Here is an 18,530-nt window from a genome sequence, read left to right as displayed (position 1 = left end):
TCAGTAAAGACAGTATAAAGTCACTATAGTTACAGTAAAGACAGTATAAAGTCACTATGGTCTCAGTAAAGACAGTATAAAGTCACTGTGGTTTCAGTAAAGACAGTATAAAGTCACTATCGTCTCAGTAAAGACAGTATAAAGTCACTATAGTTACAGTAAAGACAGTATAAAGTCACTATTGTCTCAGTAAAGACAGTATAAAGTCACTATAGTTTCAGTAAAGACAGTATAAAGTCACTGTGGTTTCAGTAAAGACAGTATAAAGTCAATATGGTTACAGTAAAGACAGTATAAAGTCACTATAGTTTCAGTAAAGACAGTATAAAGTCACTGTGGTTTCAGTAAAGACAGTATAAAGTCACTGTGGTTTCAGTAAAGACAGTATAAAGTCAATATCGTCTCAGTAAAGACAGTATAAAGTCAATATGGTTTCAGTAAAGACAGTATAAAGTCAATATGGTTACAGTAAAGACATTATAAAGTCACTGTGGTTTCAGTAAAGACAGTATAAAGTCAATATCGTCTCAGTAAAGACAGTATAAAGTCAATATGGTTACAGTAAAGACAGTATAAAGTCACTGTGGTTACAGTAAAGACAGTATAAAGTCACTATGGTTTCAGTAAAGACAGTATAAAGTCACTATAGTTTCAGTAAAGACAGTATAAAGACATGATTGTTTCAGTATAGACTGGTGGAGCAGTTGCCTTCAAATACAAACAGACATTTAACTTCTGTACTGTTGCAGCTGAGACATGGCTACACGTTATTTATTTCTGCATTAGAAACTTAGCATTGTTGGGAAACACACACACACACACATACAGACACAGAAAATCAAAGTAGTGTTTATTCAAAAGAAAAAGAAAAATCTAAAGTAGCGCCCAACTCTGAGATGCAGGTTATATGTAGCTCATACATGAAAAGGGCTGAATTTCCCCTTTCAGAAACACAGTGTGGAAGACATTAGTATTTTATTTAGCTTACCATGACGCTGGTCTTTAAAATCATTTGGAATTTCTAAGTAATTCCAGCAGCAGCCCTTATTTACACACACACAAAAAGATATGCCATTAAAGGTTACATAAATGATAGGCTATAACATATAAACTAGGCTCTTTTTATATCAGATGAATACAGTACGGTTGCTATCGACTTAAAATGTAACCTTTGACCTTTTAGGGACATGCCCTCCATGTGCAGTACGTGCAGAGAGATGTCATTTTCACTCTCCCATGTGTCTGACAAAGCATTCTGCAGTAAGGATGAGGGTTCATCAACGTCTAACAGGCTGAAAAATGCTGCTGCTGATGATGGTGATGAGTTAGACTACATGAAAATGCAACATGTTGTTGTGCTGTGGAGCAATTGTGTGTGTATGTGTGTGCGTGTGTGAGGGAGAGACGAACGTAACAGATATTGGTCATGTGGGCAATTCTTCGACACAGCATTCTGCTGAGACACTAACGGATTGATGAATTTTCTGTCATCCGACTTTTCCATTCTCCTTCCTGAGTCTCACTGGATGCAGTTGACGATGTCAGCAAAATTTCACGGTGTATATCGTGTTGGCAACATCTGTGTAGATCAGGAGAGCAACGCATGCCTCCACTACATGCATTCTCCTTTCTGCGGCCAAAATCCCAGAGTCTGGCAGTGGTTTTAAGTCCTCACACTCTGTTTTTAATGACAGAAAGGAGTCAGCGTATCTCTTCATAATATGTAGCTAGTTAAGAACGATATCAATTTATAGCATAGAGCTACAAGCATCACAAACACCTGAATTTTCCCTCCTCCGGACTTAACACGTTTACAAGCCTCACTGACCACTTCCTTCTTCTGCGCCGTTTTGTCGTTCTGGTTTAATGGAGACACAGCGGTTCTGCTTCCTCTCCTGCAGTTCCTAAACTTCAAGAGCTCACGAGATTCATGTGCAACGTGCGATGCTGCGGTTTTGTTTGTAAAACGTCTTCTCAAGCAATCTGTATATTGTAATATGTTTTTAGAAACACTGCCACCTCGCGTAAAGAAAATGTAACGTTTTGCTCCGCACAGAGGGGGCGATAAGCACAAACGCAACGCACTTACATTCTACACAAATTATACCCAAAATATTACTTTAACCCAGTGGGATTTTTATGTTCTATTTATTGTTTATTTATTATTGTTCGCCTGGTGTTGTGTGGATACTGATGACAGTACAACAAATTGCCCCTCTGGAACAATAAAGATATCCTCGAAATAACGTTCATAATGCTGAAACTCGAGGTTTTAATTGCGCGTGCACGAATTCACCTCGACGTCGGGAAATGAAGGCCGGACTGAATGAAGTAATTTTGTATTTTCAGTTTGTAGTGGGCAGGTGGCACAGCTGGTCATGTTATGAAAAGGCTAATTTAAAGTGGAAATAGCACGCTGACATTGATTGGATTTATATATATATTCAGTGGATTAATATTTGTCAGGTTGTTGAATATTAATGATTTCGGAATGCTAATTAGCCACCAAACTAGCCTTGCTCAGCTGTGTGTTTATTTGCTATTTGAAAGAGTAAACACGGTTGGAACGCTACACCACGGCGAGAGATTTAGAGTGTAAAAAATAATAATAATCAGCATATTTACCGGAAAGCTCTCTGACCTCCATTGCTGCGTTAATACCTGTAATGCAAATTTTAAGTGATGTTACATTAGAACTAAAGTAAAGAATGGGCCGTCTGAAACGAAGATCAAGTCTCATCGCTAAAACGTCAAGTGGACAACGATTTTCCTCGACTCCTGTGAGAACTTCTCGGAGTAACGGTAATTCATAATAATTTCTTAATTTGAGTACAGTGGCAGAGCCCCCGCCCCCAGATGTTTCACCTGGCACGTTAGCCAATTCACTTTACAAATAAACTGGCTTCCTTTAAAGACGGTATGTGGTAGGTCTTAATTTAATAAATAGGACAGAGCCCCAACAGTAGTAAGCGAGCAAGCCTGTGGTTTGTGTTAGGGAATAAAGTTGGCCAGTGAGCATGTTTGCGTACGTGTTGTCTGTTTTATCTCCGGTTAAACTAATACTTCTGTCAACACCGATGTAGATCCAAGACAACGTCACCTTAAACCGCACCGGGCGAGACGACATGACCCTCAACTTTCCCCCTTGTCTGAATCGGAGGGTTACAAGAAGTGAGTGATACAATCGCATAATGAAGTTTAAGGAGAAAAGTCATGAGATCCTCAGGAAAACATGAAGATACTAACTGTATGTAAAGATATCCTAAACCCAGTGTTTACTCAACCGTATAAAAAACACAAATGGTTTTTGCGCTAGTATAGGGGAGAACACATAAAAGTAAGCTCATGTGGATTTTTTCCCCCGCATATATTCCTCAAACAAAAATAAAATGGCGCACGTGTTCACATGTGAAACACAAAACTGTTCAATTATACACAGAGTGAGAGTTTTAAGGTTGCTGTTTAACTATAGCCAGAAGCTAAGAGGCTTTCTTATTGGGCACAGTTGACTTTTGGCTCAGGTTTGTGGCGTTCAGAATTACTGCCGTGTTGAATGTCCCTCCCCACTGAGCTGGGTTACCACAGACTAATGGAGTCCCTTTGGCTTTATTATGTAGGCAGGTACTTCTGCTTTGTTGCCTGCTGTAGCTATGGTGGTCTGATCGCTGACATGCCGCTGACATGCACTTACTTTGTTATTGCAGAGATCTAAAGCCACATGGAAAGCGTGGAGGTCATTTACTGATTGGAGGGTCAAGGAAAGGCCAGAATAAGCTGGTAGGTGAGCGTGTAAAAGGATTAGTCCGCACCTTTAAAAATCACCCTTTTCAGTGACTTCCAGTGTAACCAGCCACACACCCTCATGTTGTGTGTTCTTTCAGGATGCCGCGGTCACTCCCAGTGTTTCAAGAGACCCTAGTCAAGACAGCACCAGTTGGGTTTGACGCATGAATCCGACAGATGTTTCATCATGCTCTTGGTGCTAAATACTATTAACAAGTTGTAAGTTAAAAAAGTAGCGTTGTTGTTTTTCTGTTCCCAGGTATGACTTTGCCCTCTGGTGTGTCCAGCTTTTTGTTGGATTGTATGGACTCAGACACCCCTGCCTCCAGTTCGGCTGACTCTCCCCTGTCTTCTCCTGAGGTTTTTCGTGAGGCTGATGTTTATGGTTAGTCTGTGTGCATATGGTGTACAAATAAACAGTGTTGCAGACAAAACATATGCGCTTTTTAAAGGCATGGTGCATTTGCTCAAGTGAAAGTGTTGAATAGGGCCATGCAGAGGTGTGACCACACCGTCTGTCCATGCTGAAGTCTGACTGTATTCAGAGGTCACAGTAGGGTCAGTGATTTTAATGCACTGCATTGTTTAAGATGAAACACTGCTTAATCTGTCCTGCTACTGAAACATGTTGAGTTACTGTCACGTTTCCCATGTTCTTGTTTATCAGCTCTGAACTGTCATATATTAAAAGAGCCTTTAAATCAGATGATGGCTATGACTTACTAATCCCATGTTTACTTCCAGTAGTCACATAAGTCCAGTTAAACTGGGGGCTACTGCAGTGTCAGTAGCTTAGCTGCAGCTTAGAGTTTAAAATGAGGTTAAACCGGAACAAGTGACCTGGTTTCGGAAATTCGATTGCTGTGTGTTTGGAACCTGCTGTTTATAGCACACTGCTCTTATTGAACTAGACTCAGTAACTGACATTCCGAAATCACCACTAGAGGTCACTTTTCCGATATGTTGTGATATTTGTATATTTGTATTTTGTTGTTATTTGTTTGAAAATACAATGTTTATTTTTTTTAAACTAGTATAAAACAATTGCAAAAATTGCAATTCACAGTTCGCAGTGAAGTAGCCTATGGTAATAAAATATGAGCATTTGTTGTTGTTGCTTTGTTTTGAGCACATGTTATGTAAACTGGCTGCATATCTGGTTTAGCTAAACTTGTGCTTGTTTTGAAACATGGGTCAGGTGTAATTTAACATTCAGCTGGGTCCTAAATTGACAGGTTTAGCCTCACCTTTTTTAACCTGCAGGTAAATCACAGTTAAGCTAACGCTACGGCAGTGGCCCCCCTGTGTTTATGTTGTTTACTCTGTTGTTGTTCAGAGGAAGGCACAGCCTTGCTCAGTGAGGATGACATGCTGGATTTCCATGTGAAGAATTCCACCCTCCTCAACCTTAGTCATGCTCAGGACATCTCTATGCAGCAGCTTCCAAATCTGTCTTCCATCCTAGGTAACTGGCTTTACCCCTTTGGCTGTGCCCATGTGCTGCTGTATGATGCTTTAGGATGTGACTGTTGGAATGTCTGTGTTTTGTGTTTCTCTCCATTGGAGGGATTTAAGATTTTGTTAAAAAAAAAAAGAAAGTTGCATTTTGTGGTTCGTGTTTCTGAACGTGTTTGTGTTCTGGTCTCCTTGCAGCAGTCTCACCAGTGGCTGAGAACAGAGTTGTGGAAAAGAGGTTATATTACCTGTCTTTTACCTGTGTAATGAATGACGTATCATCAGGAAAACACCATTTTCCCCAGAGATACTGAAACAGAATTTTCATCGCCGCAGTAGACAGGCTAAGCTACGCACAATTAAAAAGTTAGATCAACACATGACAACACATGGTGCTTGAAGTCCAGACTAGTTTTTTTTATGTCTTTCGTTGTAGACACTCACGTGGAAACTTGACTCCTGAAGGGTTGTGGATGACCAGAGCATCAGGTACTGTCCTTACCAGTTTACTTATGTGGTACACGAGCTTACACAATTCATCCTACAGTTTGTGCAGAACATAGAGGTGTGATTTTGGCTGTTTCTGTCCATCTATAGGATGCAGTCCTAAAACAGTGAGGTCTGATGAAAGGACTCCTCAGACCAGCAGTGCTGTGGTGTCCCTGTCTGTGGGGGAAAAAAAGGTGAGAGATTCCCCCACCGCTCATTCTCCTCCATGCAGAATAAACCTTCCCTTTGTACATGTCACCAACAGATCTTTTAGGACTATAGGAAACACCAGAGTACTTTGGCACTGTTAACTGAGTTGCTGTGAGTAACTGTCACAGTTATTATTATTTTTTTTTTTTGCAGTGTAAGACTCATACTGTATTAGTGAGTTGATGAACAGGACAGGAGTGCTGGAATGACTAACTCTGTCTTCGCCCCTTTTCTGCCTGTGAGCATAAGGCTATAGAGCATAGAGCAGGGACTGGTGAACCAGGCCACAGCTGATAGAAAAGTTAACTATTGTGCAGTCATGGCTATAACTGCTGTAATGCTCTTGTTAGACAGCTCATTTACATATTCACTTGATGGGGAGTGTGTGTGTTATATTATATTATGTTATGTTATATACACACACTGTGGAGATGTGTTTAATATAAAAAAACAGACCCAAGAAAATTCAGATAATGGTTTAATTAATAGGAAGCTGAACTCTGTTCACTGTATTGGTGTGCTGTCAGGTGCCACCAGGCAGAATTAAAGCCATTCGGTGCAGAAAGAAGGTGACGTTCAGTGATGCTGTCTGCATGCGGGATATTACTGTTGAGGAGCCTGGTGAAGGTGGACTTCACGGTCAGGCTGCTGATGAGCTAAGAAGAGAAGTGGAGACCCAGAGCAGAGACCTTTTAAATACACAACAGCAGATGCAAACTACACCCGAAGATCTCTCCCCAGAGCCAGCCAAATTCTTTGACTTTGCAGACGTAAGTGAAAGGCATGCGTTCTTCCAGAAAGTGAGGTGGACCTACTCCTTCCAGTTCCCTAGCAAGCTGGTAAGCGGGCCTTTCCTCTTCATGTACATTGTTGTGGGGGGGGAAAATACGTGTACACTTTACCTTGTATTTTTTCCCTATGTGTTGTCTCCGATGATGGTACAATGGGCAACAGTGTTCTGTTAACACAGGCTGTATATGGAGGAGTGTGCAGTGTGATTACCATGTGATTTCAGTGTGCTTACTGTCCAGTAGGGGGCGAAGACGTGTGCTTCTACTGTTGCGGTTTATTCACCTACTCAGCGTGCGTCCTGTGGTGAAGATTTATGCCCGTGGTAGAACATTAAACTCTGTTCTGTGTCTTGCTTACTCATCAGATGGAAACTTCCTTAGAAGACGAGAGAGTTCATTCACCCCATTCACATGACATGTTGGTCATCGATGAATAACCTGATTTATGTGAGTTGGTAAAATGGCAACAGCATTGTTTACAGTATAGTACACTGTAAGGTTCAGTTCAGTTAGAGTTATCAGTTTAAATATGTAGGAGGACATACTGACTTAATTATTGAATACATCTAATATTAGACTTCATAGCTTTAAAACACAAACACAAACATTTCCTGTAAAGAGGAATTTTCCCTTAGCTGGAGGAAAGTGATTGCTTCTCTAATTTTTTCTTTACCTATAAAATTATTGATATTATCCCCCTGGTATGAAACTCTGGGGATTAACAACATTATATTTTGTATGAAGAAATGACATTTGTTTTATGTATGTATGTTTAAATACTCATTTGTTTTTTGATTTCGGGAGAACTGTCACTCTGTTCGAAAGATGTTAACCCATCCATCTCCTGACAAAATCTGTTACTTAGAAACTGGCTAGAAGGAATCTTAAAATATTTACTAATTATACAAAAAATATTAATGTAATGTAAAGGAGAATGTGTTAAATAAAGAGAATTATTCAATTTATCATGACCTTGAGTGTGATATTTCCTGTTGAATAACTAAAATGCCCTTGTCTGTGAAAGGTTAGAGAAATGAACTGTATACAGTTAAATAAAAAGTCTCTGGCTGTCACGCTCGGATCTGCTGTGAAGTATTGTAAGGGGAAAAAAACTGACTGTTTTGAAATTTGTTTAATTGAGAAGCTGTATCTTCTTTTTCAACTTTAAGGCCAAAACATCAACACAGCAGTTCTGTTGACCACGTGGTACCCTGCCAAAAATAACAGCCAATGGCGTATTTTGAAAAGGAGTATTGACTTACTGTCCAATGAGAAACAGTGGTGGCGTTTCCAAGCAGCTCTTGTGACTAATGCCTGTCATATGACTCGGCCCCAAATGGAGTTAGTCCAAAGGATTCAAGTGTGTCTGGATTTATAAGAAAAAGGACTTATTGTACCGAAATATTTGGTACAAAAATGCCTCCAACGCTTTTTCAGAAACTTTTCAGCAAAAAAAGTACATTTTCACCACCGCCAAAATGTAACAAGGAAGACCCATCGTTCAGGTACGTGTCAACGCTGTATCGAACTGGCTAATCAGTTATGTTACCACTCTGCCACCGTAGCTAACCAGCTAACAAAGAAAGGCAGTCAGTCCAAGGTGGGGGGGTTCTTTTTGGAGAAGCCGAGCTGGTTTAAGTTTCTTAGTGTAACATAATACTACATACACACGCACAATGGCAGTGCTATGAACATTTTGCTGTTTTCCATACCACTTGTGTTTTGAAGCAGTTAACATATCCGTTGTTTGTGGTGTTTGGCTTGACAGCAAGCTAGTTCACATTTAGCAGAGATGTTTGTTGACATAGGCTCTGACCACCTCGCGACGTTGACCGAGACAGCTTGTGAGTACAACTGGCTGTAGAAAATTAAGAATGGTCAACATCAAAGGTCTAATTGTAACAAGGCAATCCCTCTGTGCTGCATGGAACGGTTTCATGTCTGTTAAACCAAAAACTATGTTTCCGCAGCTTGAATTAAAAGATCACATTTTGTGATGATTCTTCCCCCCCCAATAAGTACTCAGTTACTGTTCTCTGGTCGCGACAGGTGATTTTTGGCTTGCTTGAATCTAACAGTGGCTAGGAGTAGCGCTGGATCAGTCAGTTATCAGGGACAGTGTGTGCTTACTAATAGCACGTGATGGGCTATCGCTCTTGAGCTAGCCTGACTGAGAGAACAGTTACAGCTGGTCTGAGTGCAGGAAGCGATAAGGAGAACGCAACGCTAGTTTGGGAGGTGGAGGTTCCTGTCTGCCTGTACAAAATCCTTTTATTTTTTTACATGTCGGATGTTTTGGAATGTGTTTGTTACCATACATACGATGTGCAGAGATGAGTGATGCAGCCGTTTGATGGCGTGAATCGACTGCATAATTTTGTAATTAGTACCTGCTTGGTAACATTGCTGTTGCGGTGTATTTAGGCTTATCTGCTAGAATTAAAAAAAAAAAAAAAAACAGGACTACGAGCGATGGCTAAATAAGGGTGCTATGGCAGTTTGAACCATGAAAAATAAACTGACCGACTGACTGTTAGCGGAAATAAAATAAACTTAAATATGAGCCCAGTCTTTTGTATTGGGAACAACCCCCCAATTAGCAGTCTTTTCCAATAGCAATTACTGGCTTTTCCAATAGCCAGTAATTGTCAAACGACTTGTGAATCCGGCGCTTTCATGTTCTTATGTAAGAGCGGCTGGTGAAAGTTATCTTATGTTAGTGGTGGTTTTTCAACTTAACATACCAGCCTCGTGTGAAATAAAGTGAATGTAGTTTGGCACGCAGCACGCTCCAGTAGGCAGAAAGCTAGCGTACGGAGACAATGCTGTTTTCGTTTGAACCTCTATGATATCCTTATAATATTTATACGTGTGTAAGTGGTTTGTCGCTTGTGAACAATTCGTTCTTGTTGAACTTATTCGTGAATCGTATGTTTAGTTAATTGTCTTACTGGGAACAACTGGCCGCAGCATCTTCCTCACTGGAGATGATGGCCCTCTCTGCTATTCAATTCTGAACTGTCCATGGTCCAGTAAGAGCACTGAACTTTTAAGCAGTGTGCCTAAAACTGGTCTCCAAACTGCAAGTGCTTGTGAGGAATCAGTGCATGAACAAAGTAAGCAAACTTTGAATGAAGGAGTTGGACACACTCCCACCTTCCGGACATCTCCAGCAGCACCCAGTTCTGAAACTGGCAGTGCTGATGAGAAATATACTGGTGACAGAACAAGTTGAACAAACAAATCAATTGCGTGAACTGGTGTTGCACACACCCTTACCATAAAGGGACCAGTAGCAACCAGTTCTTTAACAAGAAGTATCAGTGAGGAACAAACTCAGGATCAAACCATTCCTGAGTGTTGCTGCAGCTCTGAATGCTCTACTCAGTAACGCGGCTTGGAAGAAATGTGCTGCATCTGTAGTGTTTCATGTTTTTAACTCTTTCCATCTTCTCCAGTGATTGACCACTTCCATTTTTTTTAAAGACGTATTCGTGTTGAAAAATGCAACACATGCACAGAGCGAATCCAACTCAAAAGCTTGTGTAATGCAGTGATGCTATATGGATCGGAGGAACGTCTGTGAAGAGTCCTGTCCAAAGGCCACACATTTCCATAAGCAGCATGATCAGGTCATGACAACCCAGTGTGCCTTACTCGTTAAGGAGTCCTATCTGCAGTTGAGGCCTACTCGTCCACATGCGTGAGATGGTATGATTAGGGTTGGGCCTGGAATCAGGGAGAATGGTGAAGTTAAATGCTCCAGCAGACATAGCTGGCAGAGAAGGCAGAAAATAGCAGAGTGATGTAAACCTTGTTATCATGGTGTTGCATTGCATGATCTGGTATAGACAGCACATCCAGACACATCTCTGGCACCAGGGTTTCTTACGTCACAAAAACCTCAGGGGGGTTTATTGGAACAGTTACCAAAGATCTGCTTGTGCTAACCCAGAAAAGTCTATCATAAGTACGCTTACTGTGACAGGCTCTCTGTTTGTTACCTCAGGTCACCTCAGGGATCACTGTAGAAGTCCTCTGTGGATAGGGGGTATTTCTAACACTTGGAACTGGAATGTGATGTTGTATTATGTTTGGCTAATGGTTAGTTATTGAGAAATATTTCTGTAACACGCACTTAGTTTTACTTAATTGTTTTGTTTGAAACAGATTAGTTTTTAATCCAGATTAGTCCAAGATTGGTGTCTAATTATGTAACATCTTTATTTATTTTTTTGGTTTGTTCTTAAATGAATTTGTTTTTTGTGCCGTTAGCCTGTTTAACCCACTTGCTATGAAACATAATCCTATTGCCGGGACCGCAGGTTCGAATCCTGACTCCGGTGCCAGCTGGGTCAAGCAAAAACAGTTGGACTAGGTAGCCTGTCTGTCATCAGGTCATGGAGGCATGTTGAAGGGGCACTTGTGTATTTGTGGATGAATGTGGAGGAAATGGGATGAACTCAATGGGATGTGCTGTGTTTACCCAGAACACTTGCAAACTCAGCAGGTGAAGTGAGGTGGTGACCGATGTACGACTGCAGAATCCTTAATGTCCTGGACTGACACGGGGTGGTCTTACGATGTCGAGAGAGGGCAGTACAGCGAATTAGCCTAGTGATTTGAAACTTTGGGGCTAAAATCCAACACAGGGAAGAAAAAAAAAAAAAGAGAGACAGAGAGTTGAGGAATAGCTGAGAGGGCGTCTGAGTGGGTGACCCGACGTGAAAAAAAGCGACGTGTCGTCCTGTTGAGATCAGGTTTCTTTGGCTGGCACTTACCTTGGGCAGCAGAGAGCACGCTGGTCAGCTGATGTGGTGCCAAAGGCTTTGGTGTGCCCAGCTATTCTGGCCGTCCTCATACAGTCCTGCATTTCACACTCAACACACAGCCTGTCCTCATACAGTCCTGCATTTCACACTCAACACACAGCCCTTCCTCATACAGTCCTGCATTTCACACTCAACACACAGCCCTTCCTCATACAGTCCTGCATTTCACACTCAACACACAGCCCATCCTCATACAGTCCTGCATTTCACACTCAACACACAGCCTGTCCTCGTACAGTCCTGCATTTCACACTCAACACGCAGCCCGTCCTCATACAGTCCTGCATTTCACACTCAACACACAGCCCATCCACATACAGTCCTGCATTTCACACTCAACACACAGCCTGTCCTCATACAGTCCTGCATTTCACACTCAACACACAGCCTGTCCTCATACAGTCCTGCATTTCACACTCAACACACAGCCTGTCCACATACAGTCCTGCATTTCACACTCAACACACAGCCTGTCCTCATACAGTCCTGCATTTCACACTCAACACACAGCCTGTCCTCATACAGTCCTGCATTTCACACTCAACACACAGCCTGTCCTCATACAATCCTGCATTTCACACTCAACACACAGCCCGTCCTCAGGTCTTGCTGTCTCAGAGTCCCACAGTCTAATTCAAAGTTGTTTTCAGTGTGTTGTCTGAAATCAACATATTGTGCTGTCAGGATGTTTGTGAATTAATGTGTAAAAATATCACGCGGCCCTTGCTGGCCTCCTTTGGCCTAGTTTCACTATCTGCGATTTTGGGGTCAGATTTGTGTTTCGTGACAACGCTGTAGCTTTACCATGCAGCCTGCGTTACTTTAAGAAGTCAGTCAGGACAGTCATGTTCTTATCTCTCCTCTTTTCGCTCTGAATGAACAGGAAGAATGTGCTTCGCGTTTCACAACACTGTCTTACTTGCATCGTTGGTGCGCTTAAAGAGAGCAAACCTTTTGCAGTTAAAACAGCAGTATTTGTAGTGAAATACCTTTTTGACTACAGTATTTGTGGTGAAATATTTTTTTGACTACAGTATTTGTGGTGAAATACCTTTCTGACTACAGTATTTGTGGTGAATTTTTTTTTGGACTATTTGTACTGTATACATTTGCTCGTCTCACCCATCCAAAGACTGCACTGCACTTAAACATCAGCAGAAATGCTACATGTACTCAACGTAGTCTGTTCCGGTAATTCAGCTTGCATCATTAAAGGAAACTCGACACAGATCTGAAGAAAATTTTAAACTAAAACATTCCAATCTGTAAGATTTGCACAAAGACTCAGCTCAGTGAAATTGATCTTTGATTCGTGTGTTCTTGACTGAAGCTCCTTTTCTGCTTCCATTTTCACCACTGTTCCGTCCCCTAACCCTCTCCTCCTGCTCCTGCACCACCCCCCCCCCTCCCCAAGCCCTCCACCCCCCCAGCCCTTCACCAGCAGTATCAGCGCTCAGCACTGCATAGCTTAGTTTCATAACACCACGTCTCTCGTCATGTGAGTGACCATCCATCAAAATGCCAGAGACTTGTAAAAAAAAGAAAAAAAGAAAAAAACCAGCCACCTGAAAAGTCTGAGGAGAAACAGTCAGTGTGTGCTGCACATCCTCTCCTAAACGCTCAACCCGATTCTTCAGTTTTGCATGTGCGCTGTCCACACTTCACGGCAGAGCCCGGGTGGGTAAAGACAGCCTATTTTAAGTGCCGCAGAGAGTTCGTAGAATGGGCTGGGGGCCGTGATAAAGAGGCTATATTTTTGTCCCTAAGATTCTCCACCTGCTTTTCAGCTGACCTGTCTGTATCTGCACCCCACCCGCTCCCCTCTGCTCTGTTAAAGGCAAAAGAGAACAACTCACATATTTGAACTGAAGTCGTTAGGATATGCTTTTAAAAGCCAGATGCTACTCAAGCTCTCATGGAGTTTCTGTGTGCAGTTCTCTTCTGTACTGACGTTCAGCAACGCTGAGGAACAGTCCTCTAACCCAAGCTAATCCAGGGAGTAGACCTTGCTCAAACAATGATGAGTAGATGAATCTACATGGCTTTGTCTCAGAGCTAAACCCTTGACATGAAGGGTTTGTGTTGGAGAAGCAGCTCAGAGATGAGTAGGTGACAGCACTACACTACAATAATCTGCATTGGTAAATAACCCACTCAGATCATAATAAACCTTTTTATCATCGTTCATGAATGTCCTGCTCCCCTATTGACAGGTTTTTGTTTTTTTTTTTAATTTATGTATCTTAGGCTTTGAAGACTCTTTTTTTTCCCTTCTCATGGAAGGAATCAGCCCATATTTCTCTTTCTTCTTTCTACGCAATATGAGTGGAAAACTTGGTTTTGGGTCAGCGGACCAGTCTTCGCTTGCCGTAAAGCCACGGGGCATGATGCTAGGACTTGGACGGTCCCACATCATCAGACCTCGGTGACCTGTGTGAAGACCTCAGGCCACGCCCTCTGATCCAGGCCCCGTGTCCAACCTTCGGCTTTTTGTTCTGCAGCTGTTTCAAAAAACAAACAACAACAAAAAAAAAGTCACGAGTTCTTGTGATTCACAACTGGTTGGTTTGGTCTCAGGCAGACGGCGCACAGCCCAGGAGCACGTCCACAGGTGCTGTCCCATGCCGCGGGATCATATGAGATAGGAATGTCTCAGCCGTCACCTATAACCCAGGCCTTTATCACAGTTGGCTCAGTGCTGAGAGGCAGAAATGAAGCAATGCCCTGTAGGGTTTCTTTCTTTGGCTTTCCTGTTGAGATGTGACATCTGGGGCAGCCTGTCTCTTTGGTTAATAAACAGGTAAACAGGTGTCTCTTTGGTTAATAAACAGGTAAACAGGTGTCTCTTTGGTTAATAAACAGGTAAACAGGTGTCTCTTTGGTTAATAAACAGGTAAACAGGTGTCTCTTTGGCTAATAAACAGGTAAACAGGTGTCTCTTTGGTTAATAAACAGGTAAACAGGTGTCTCTTTGGTTAATGAACAGGTAAACAGGTGTCTGTTCGGCTAATAAACAGGTAAACAGGTGTCTGTTCGGTTAATAAACAGGTAAACAGGTGTCTCTTTGGCTAATAAACGGGTAAACAGGTGTCTCTTTGGTTAATAAACAGGTAAACAGGTGTCTGTTCGGTTAATAAATAGGTCAGTGGGTGTCTCTTGGCCACTGGCGTCCCATAACAGGGCTCTGTAGCAGCATGTGTAAATGTTTTATGTGGCTACTTCTAGAGCCCATGGCATGGCGTGCCTTGTTATTGATCATGGGTTGAAAATCCAAAGCATTTAAAACTTCCAGGGAGACTGTTAGGAAGGAGGATGGACACTCAATAGAGCTCCAGTGCACAAGATGTGTATCTAATTACTCTGCTTCTGTGGGAGGCCTGATCAGGGAACAGGCAGGTTCCTTTGACTGACAAACACTTGGCCTTGCCTGTCTGTGCTTTTGGTTGAATGAATCCAGTACAGCCCCTCTTGATCCAACTGTAGTGTTTTGGCAGCGCTCTTCAGATCTTAGGGTTAAATGATCTGTGTGAAATTGAGAGAGCCCAGACAAGTGTGTGTGTGCGCGCGCACGCGCGCGTGTGTGTGTTTGTAGGAGGGGTAGGCAGGTGTGTGTTTTCCTCTGTGAGAAAGCATGGTTAGGTTATTCTAGCTCTTGGTGACCTAGCTTGGTGTTGTGTTTACCAAAGAGAGCTTAGGCAGATGATAGGAACGCAAACCCAGGGAAATACCTGACCGCTCCTGAACACTTAAATTTAAAGGAAAAAAAAAAGACTTTTCTCTGACATGCAGATGTGAAGTACAGGCAGTATGCGGATGTGAAGTACAGGCAGTATGCGACTGTGAAGTACAGGCAGTATGCGGATGTGAAGTACAGGCAGTATGCGACTGTGAAGTACAGGCAGTATGCGGCTGTGAAGTACAGGCAGTATGCGGCTGTGAAGTACAGGCAGTATGCAGATATGAAGTACAGGCAGTATGCGGCTGTGAAGTACAGGCAGTATGCGGCTGTGAAGTACAGGCAGTATGCGGCTGTGAAGTACAGGCAGTATGCGGCTGTGAAGTACAGGCAGTATGCGGCTGTGAAGTACAGGCAGTATGCGGCTGTGAAGTACAGGCAGTATGCGGCTGTGAAGTACAGGCAGTGTGCGGCTGTGAAGTACAGGCAGTGTGCGGCTGTGAAGTACAGGCAGTGTGCGGCTGTGAAGTACAGGCAGTATGAAGTACAGGCAGTGTGCGGCTGTGAAGTACAGGCAGTATGCGGATGTGAAGTACAGGCAGTATGCGGCTGTGAAGTACGGGCAGTATGAAGTACAGGCAGTATGCGGATGTGAAGTACAGGCAGTATGCGGATGTGAAGTACAGGCAGTATGCTGTAAAGCTGGAGAAGTGGTGCAGAGCTGTGGGTCTGAGGCCGGTCACCCTGATCTTGAGGGTGTTCATTGTCAGTGCTGTTCTGGGTGTGTGGGTGGGGGAGAGAGGGAATGCTGGGTGTGCAGGGGATGCTTTCGTCCAGATGCTGTCCAGTACGGCCTCAGAGTCACCTGATGGTCTCATGTTGTCGAGCGACTTTAGCCGAGGGCTATTCTTAGCCGTGCCACTAGCAGGAGAGAGGTGGAGGAGAGGGTTTGAATGGGAGAAAAGGGACAGAGAGGTAGAGGAGAGGGTTTGAATGGGGGAAAAGGGACAGAGATCCAGACTGGCAGAGCAGCGATGATGCCCAGGTACTCAGCTGTTTTTTAGCCTGGCATGTCCTCTGTGCTTCCTCTTCTTTCCTCTGTCTGCACTGGGGGGGGGGGGGGGGGGGGGGGGGGGGGGGGGGGGGGGGGGGGGGGGGGGGGGTGAATGGTTTATTCTGTGGTGTATTTTTTTTTTAACAAAGGATGTTGCCTTAGTTTGGCTTGTGTCAGCTGACTGCAGCATGTGTGTGTGTGAGTGCGTGTGTGTGTGTGTGCGTATGTGTGGGTCCAAGTGGGTATTGTGCACAGGTGTTTAGACTGCTGGACTAGATTGATTGATTGTAAAGTTACTGTTTTTGTTTGTTTTGCAGCTTATGCGGATAGTTTACCATAAGCACGGTTGTATCTTACGTAACGAGAGAGAGAGAGAGAGAGAGAGATTAGGGTGGAGGGCTGATGGGACTGGCTTTCTCTCATATAGCCAAGGCAACTGCCTCACTAAGCTGTCAGTCACAGCACAACAACTTCCACTCAGTCACTGATTTTCAACTAGTGCTCCAAGTCGTAGATGTCATAGCTCTGGTTGGCCATTGGAAATGCCAAGACCTGTCAAAGCTGTGTGCTGAGTACCCAGACTCAGCCTTAGTTTCTGTGAGGGAGGTGAGGATGTGATTGAGACAGTGGCGTCTCCTGACTGTGGTTTCTGGTTTTTACGATCTAGAGGAGCAGACAGACAGCTCACCAGTACAGACTTCATGAGTAATGGCTTTGTAATGAGAAGGATTCCATCCAAGCCTTTCCTTACCGTGTTCTCAGAACAGCTGCTCTAGACCGATGAGATCGGGCAGGGACAATGTGTCGTCACGACATTAGTTCCCAAGCATTGCCTGTCTCCTGAACGCGTCCGAGGAAATTGGATCTCAGTGTAGCCATGACGTAATGGGTCAGTAGAGCCAATCTGCCAAACTGGGTGATTTGTACAGTAAAGAAGCGAAAGACAAAGAGAGTGTGTGTGTGTGTGTGTGTGTGTGTGTGTGTGTGTGTGTGTGTGGCTGTTGGTGTGTAAGAGGTTGGTTCTGTGATGTGGGCCATATTTTGGCTGTGTAGTAACTCTGCTGTAAAGCTTTGGCCGTTTGACTGCGCTGTGTAACTGCTGTATAGCTCTGGGTTATTCTTGGCTGGGCTTAGGAATGCTCTATCCCTCCGGGCCGCGGCCGCTCTCCGCTCTCCACTCTGGATCACGGCGTTTAAACTTAGCCCCTAGTAAAAGCTCTTCTGCCTTTACAGAACAGACTTAACTACGCATCCCCTCCGCAGAGGTAACCTGACAGAAATATACAGCCAAGCCCTGAAATTCAGCCCACCTCGTCACTCGCAGGCTGAAGGACTTGCAGTGTTCGCATGGGGTGGTTTTGTGTGGCGCTTTACTTTGGAATGAAAACTCTCATTGTAAATGGGAGCTTAGGCCGGCTGAATGTCAGAGCTGGTTGAGTTGTAGATGCTGGAGTGTGTGCTGCAGTCAGGATGGTTCTAGGCGGATTCTTCAGTCGGAGCTGAGTGACGGCTTGTTGAGGAATGTGCTGTTGACGGTGACAGTAAACAGCTACATGTCCACTCGCAGGCCAGCCGCACGCACACTCAGGCCTTTAGAATGGTCCACTGTGACGCAGAATCCACAAATAACAGAGACCTGTGAGTTAGCTGTTCCAAACCCCCACCCCCCCACCCCCGGGCGGATACTACCCTCTCCTTGTCAGACCACCCAATAAACAGCACCCCCCAAATGCTATCACACATACACATGCCCCCCGAAATAGCACACTCTCTTTTACCCACTGTTTCCCAGTATGCACTCTTAGCTGAAATACTCTTCTTGGTCATGGCCTGTGAACCCCCCCCCCCGGTTTGCCTTTAGCGTATTCAGCATAGCTGCACTTTCCCTGCCGGCCGCGGTATGGCTGAAGGAATGACAGACACCATAGTGTGATTGGCATAAGCACAGGGAACGATCTGTGAGCGGTCGGCCTTACGCGGTCTTCCTCTCCAGCCCTGGACTGGCGACAGTGGAAGGGCTCTGACTAACGGACTGGTCACTGAGTCTGTTTTGTAAAATGACTGTATTTTGGAGCTGTGCCATGCTGACGTGCGTTTGTGCCCCTCCCCAGCTGGCCTGCCCCGGAGCTGGAGCCGGGCCAGATTCGGCTCATCGTCTACCAGGACTGCGAGAGGCGCGGCAGACACGTCCTCTTCGACTCCACCGCCAAGAAGAGAAGCGCGGAGGAGGCCCCCGTTTC

The 18,530-nt window shown here is 43.9% G+C and overlaps 1 protein-coding gene across 1 annotated transcript in view; it reads left to right on the top strand.

Moving 5' to 3' along the window:
• Window positions 1-8,084: 8,084 nt before the first annotated feature.
• Window positions 8,085-18,530, top strand: part of fnip1 (folliculin interacting protein 1) — a 29,828-nt gene continuing 19,382 nt past the window's right edge. Inside the window, exons 1-2 of the mRNA XM_030793757.1 lie at window positions 8,085-8,233; window positions 18,402-18,530. The exon at window positions 18,402-18,530 is cut by the window's right edge and continues 1 nt beyond it. Of these exons, the coding sequence (XP_030649617.1) occupies window positions 8,145-8,233; window positions 18,402-18,530 (218 nt within the window). The 5' untranslated portion in view covers window positions 8,085-8,144. The remainder of the gene's footprint in view (window positions 8,234-18,401) is intronic.

This window comes from Chanos chanos, chromosome 16 (assembly GCF_902362185.1).
Source record: "Chanos chanos chromosome 16, fChaCha1.1, whole genome shotgun sequence".
Taxonomy (NCBI): domain Eukaryota; kingdom Metazoa; phylum Chordata; class Actinopteri; order Gonorynchiformes; family Chanidae; genus Chanos; species Chanos chanos.
This window is presented reverse-complemented; position numbering and strand designations above follow the sequence as displayed.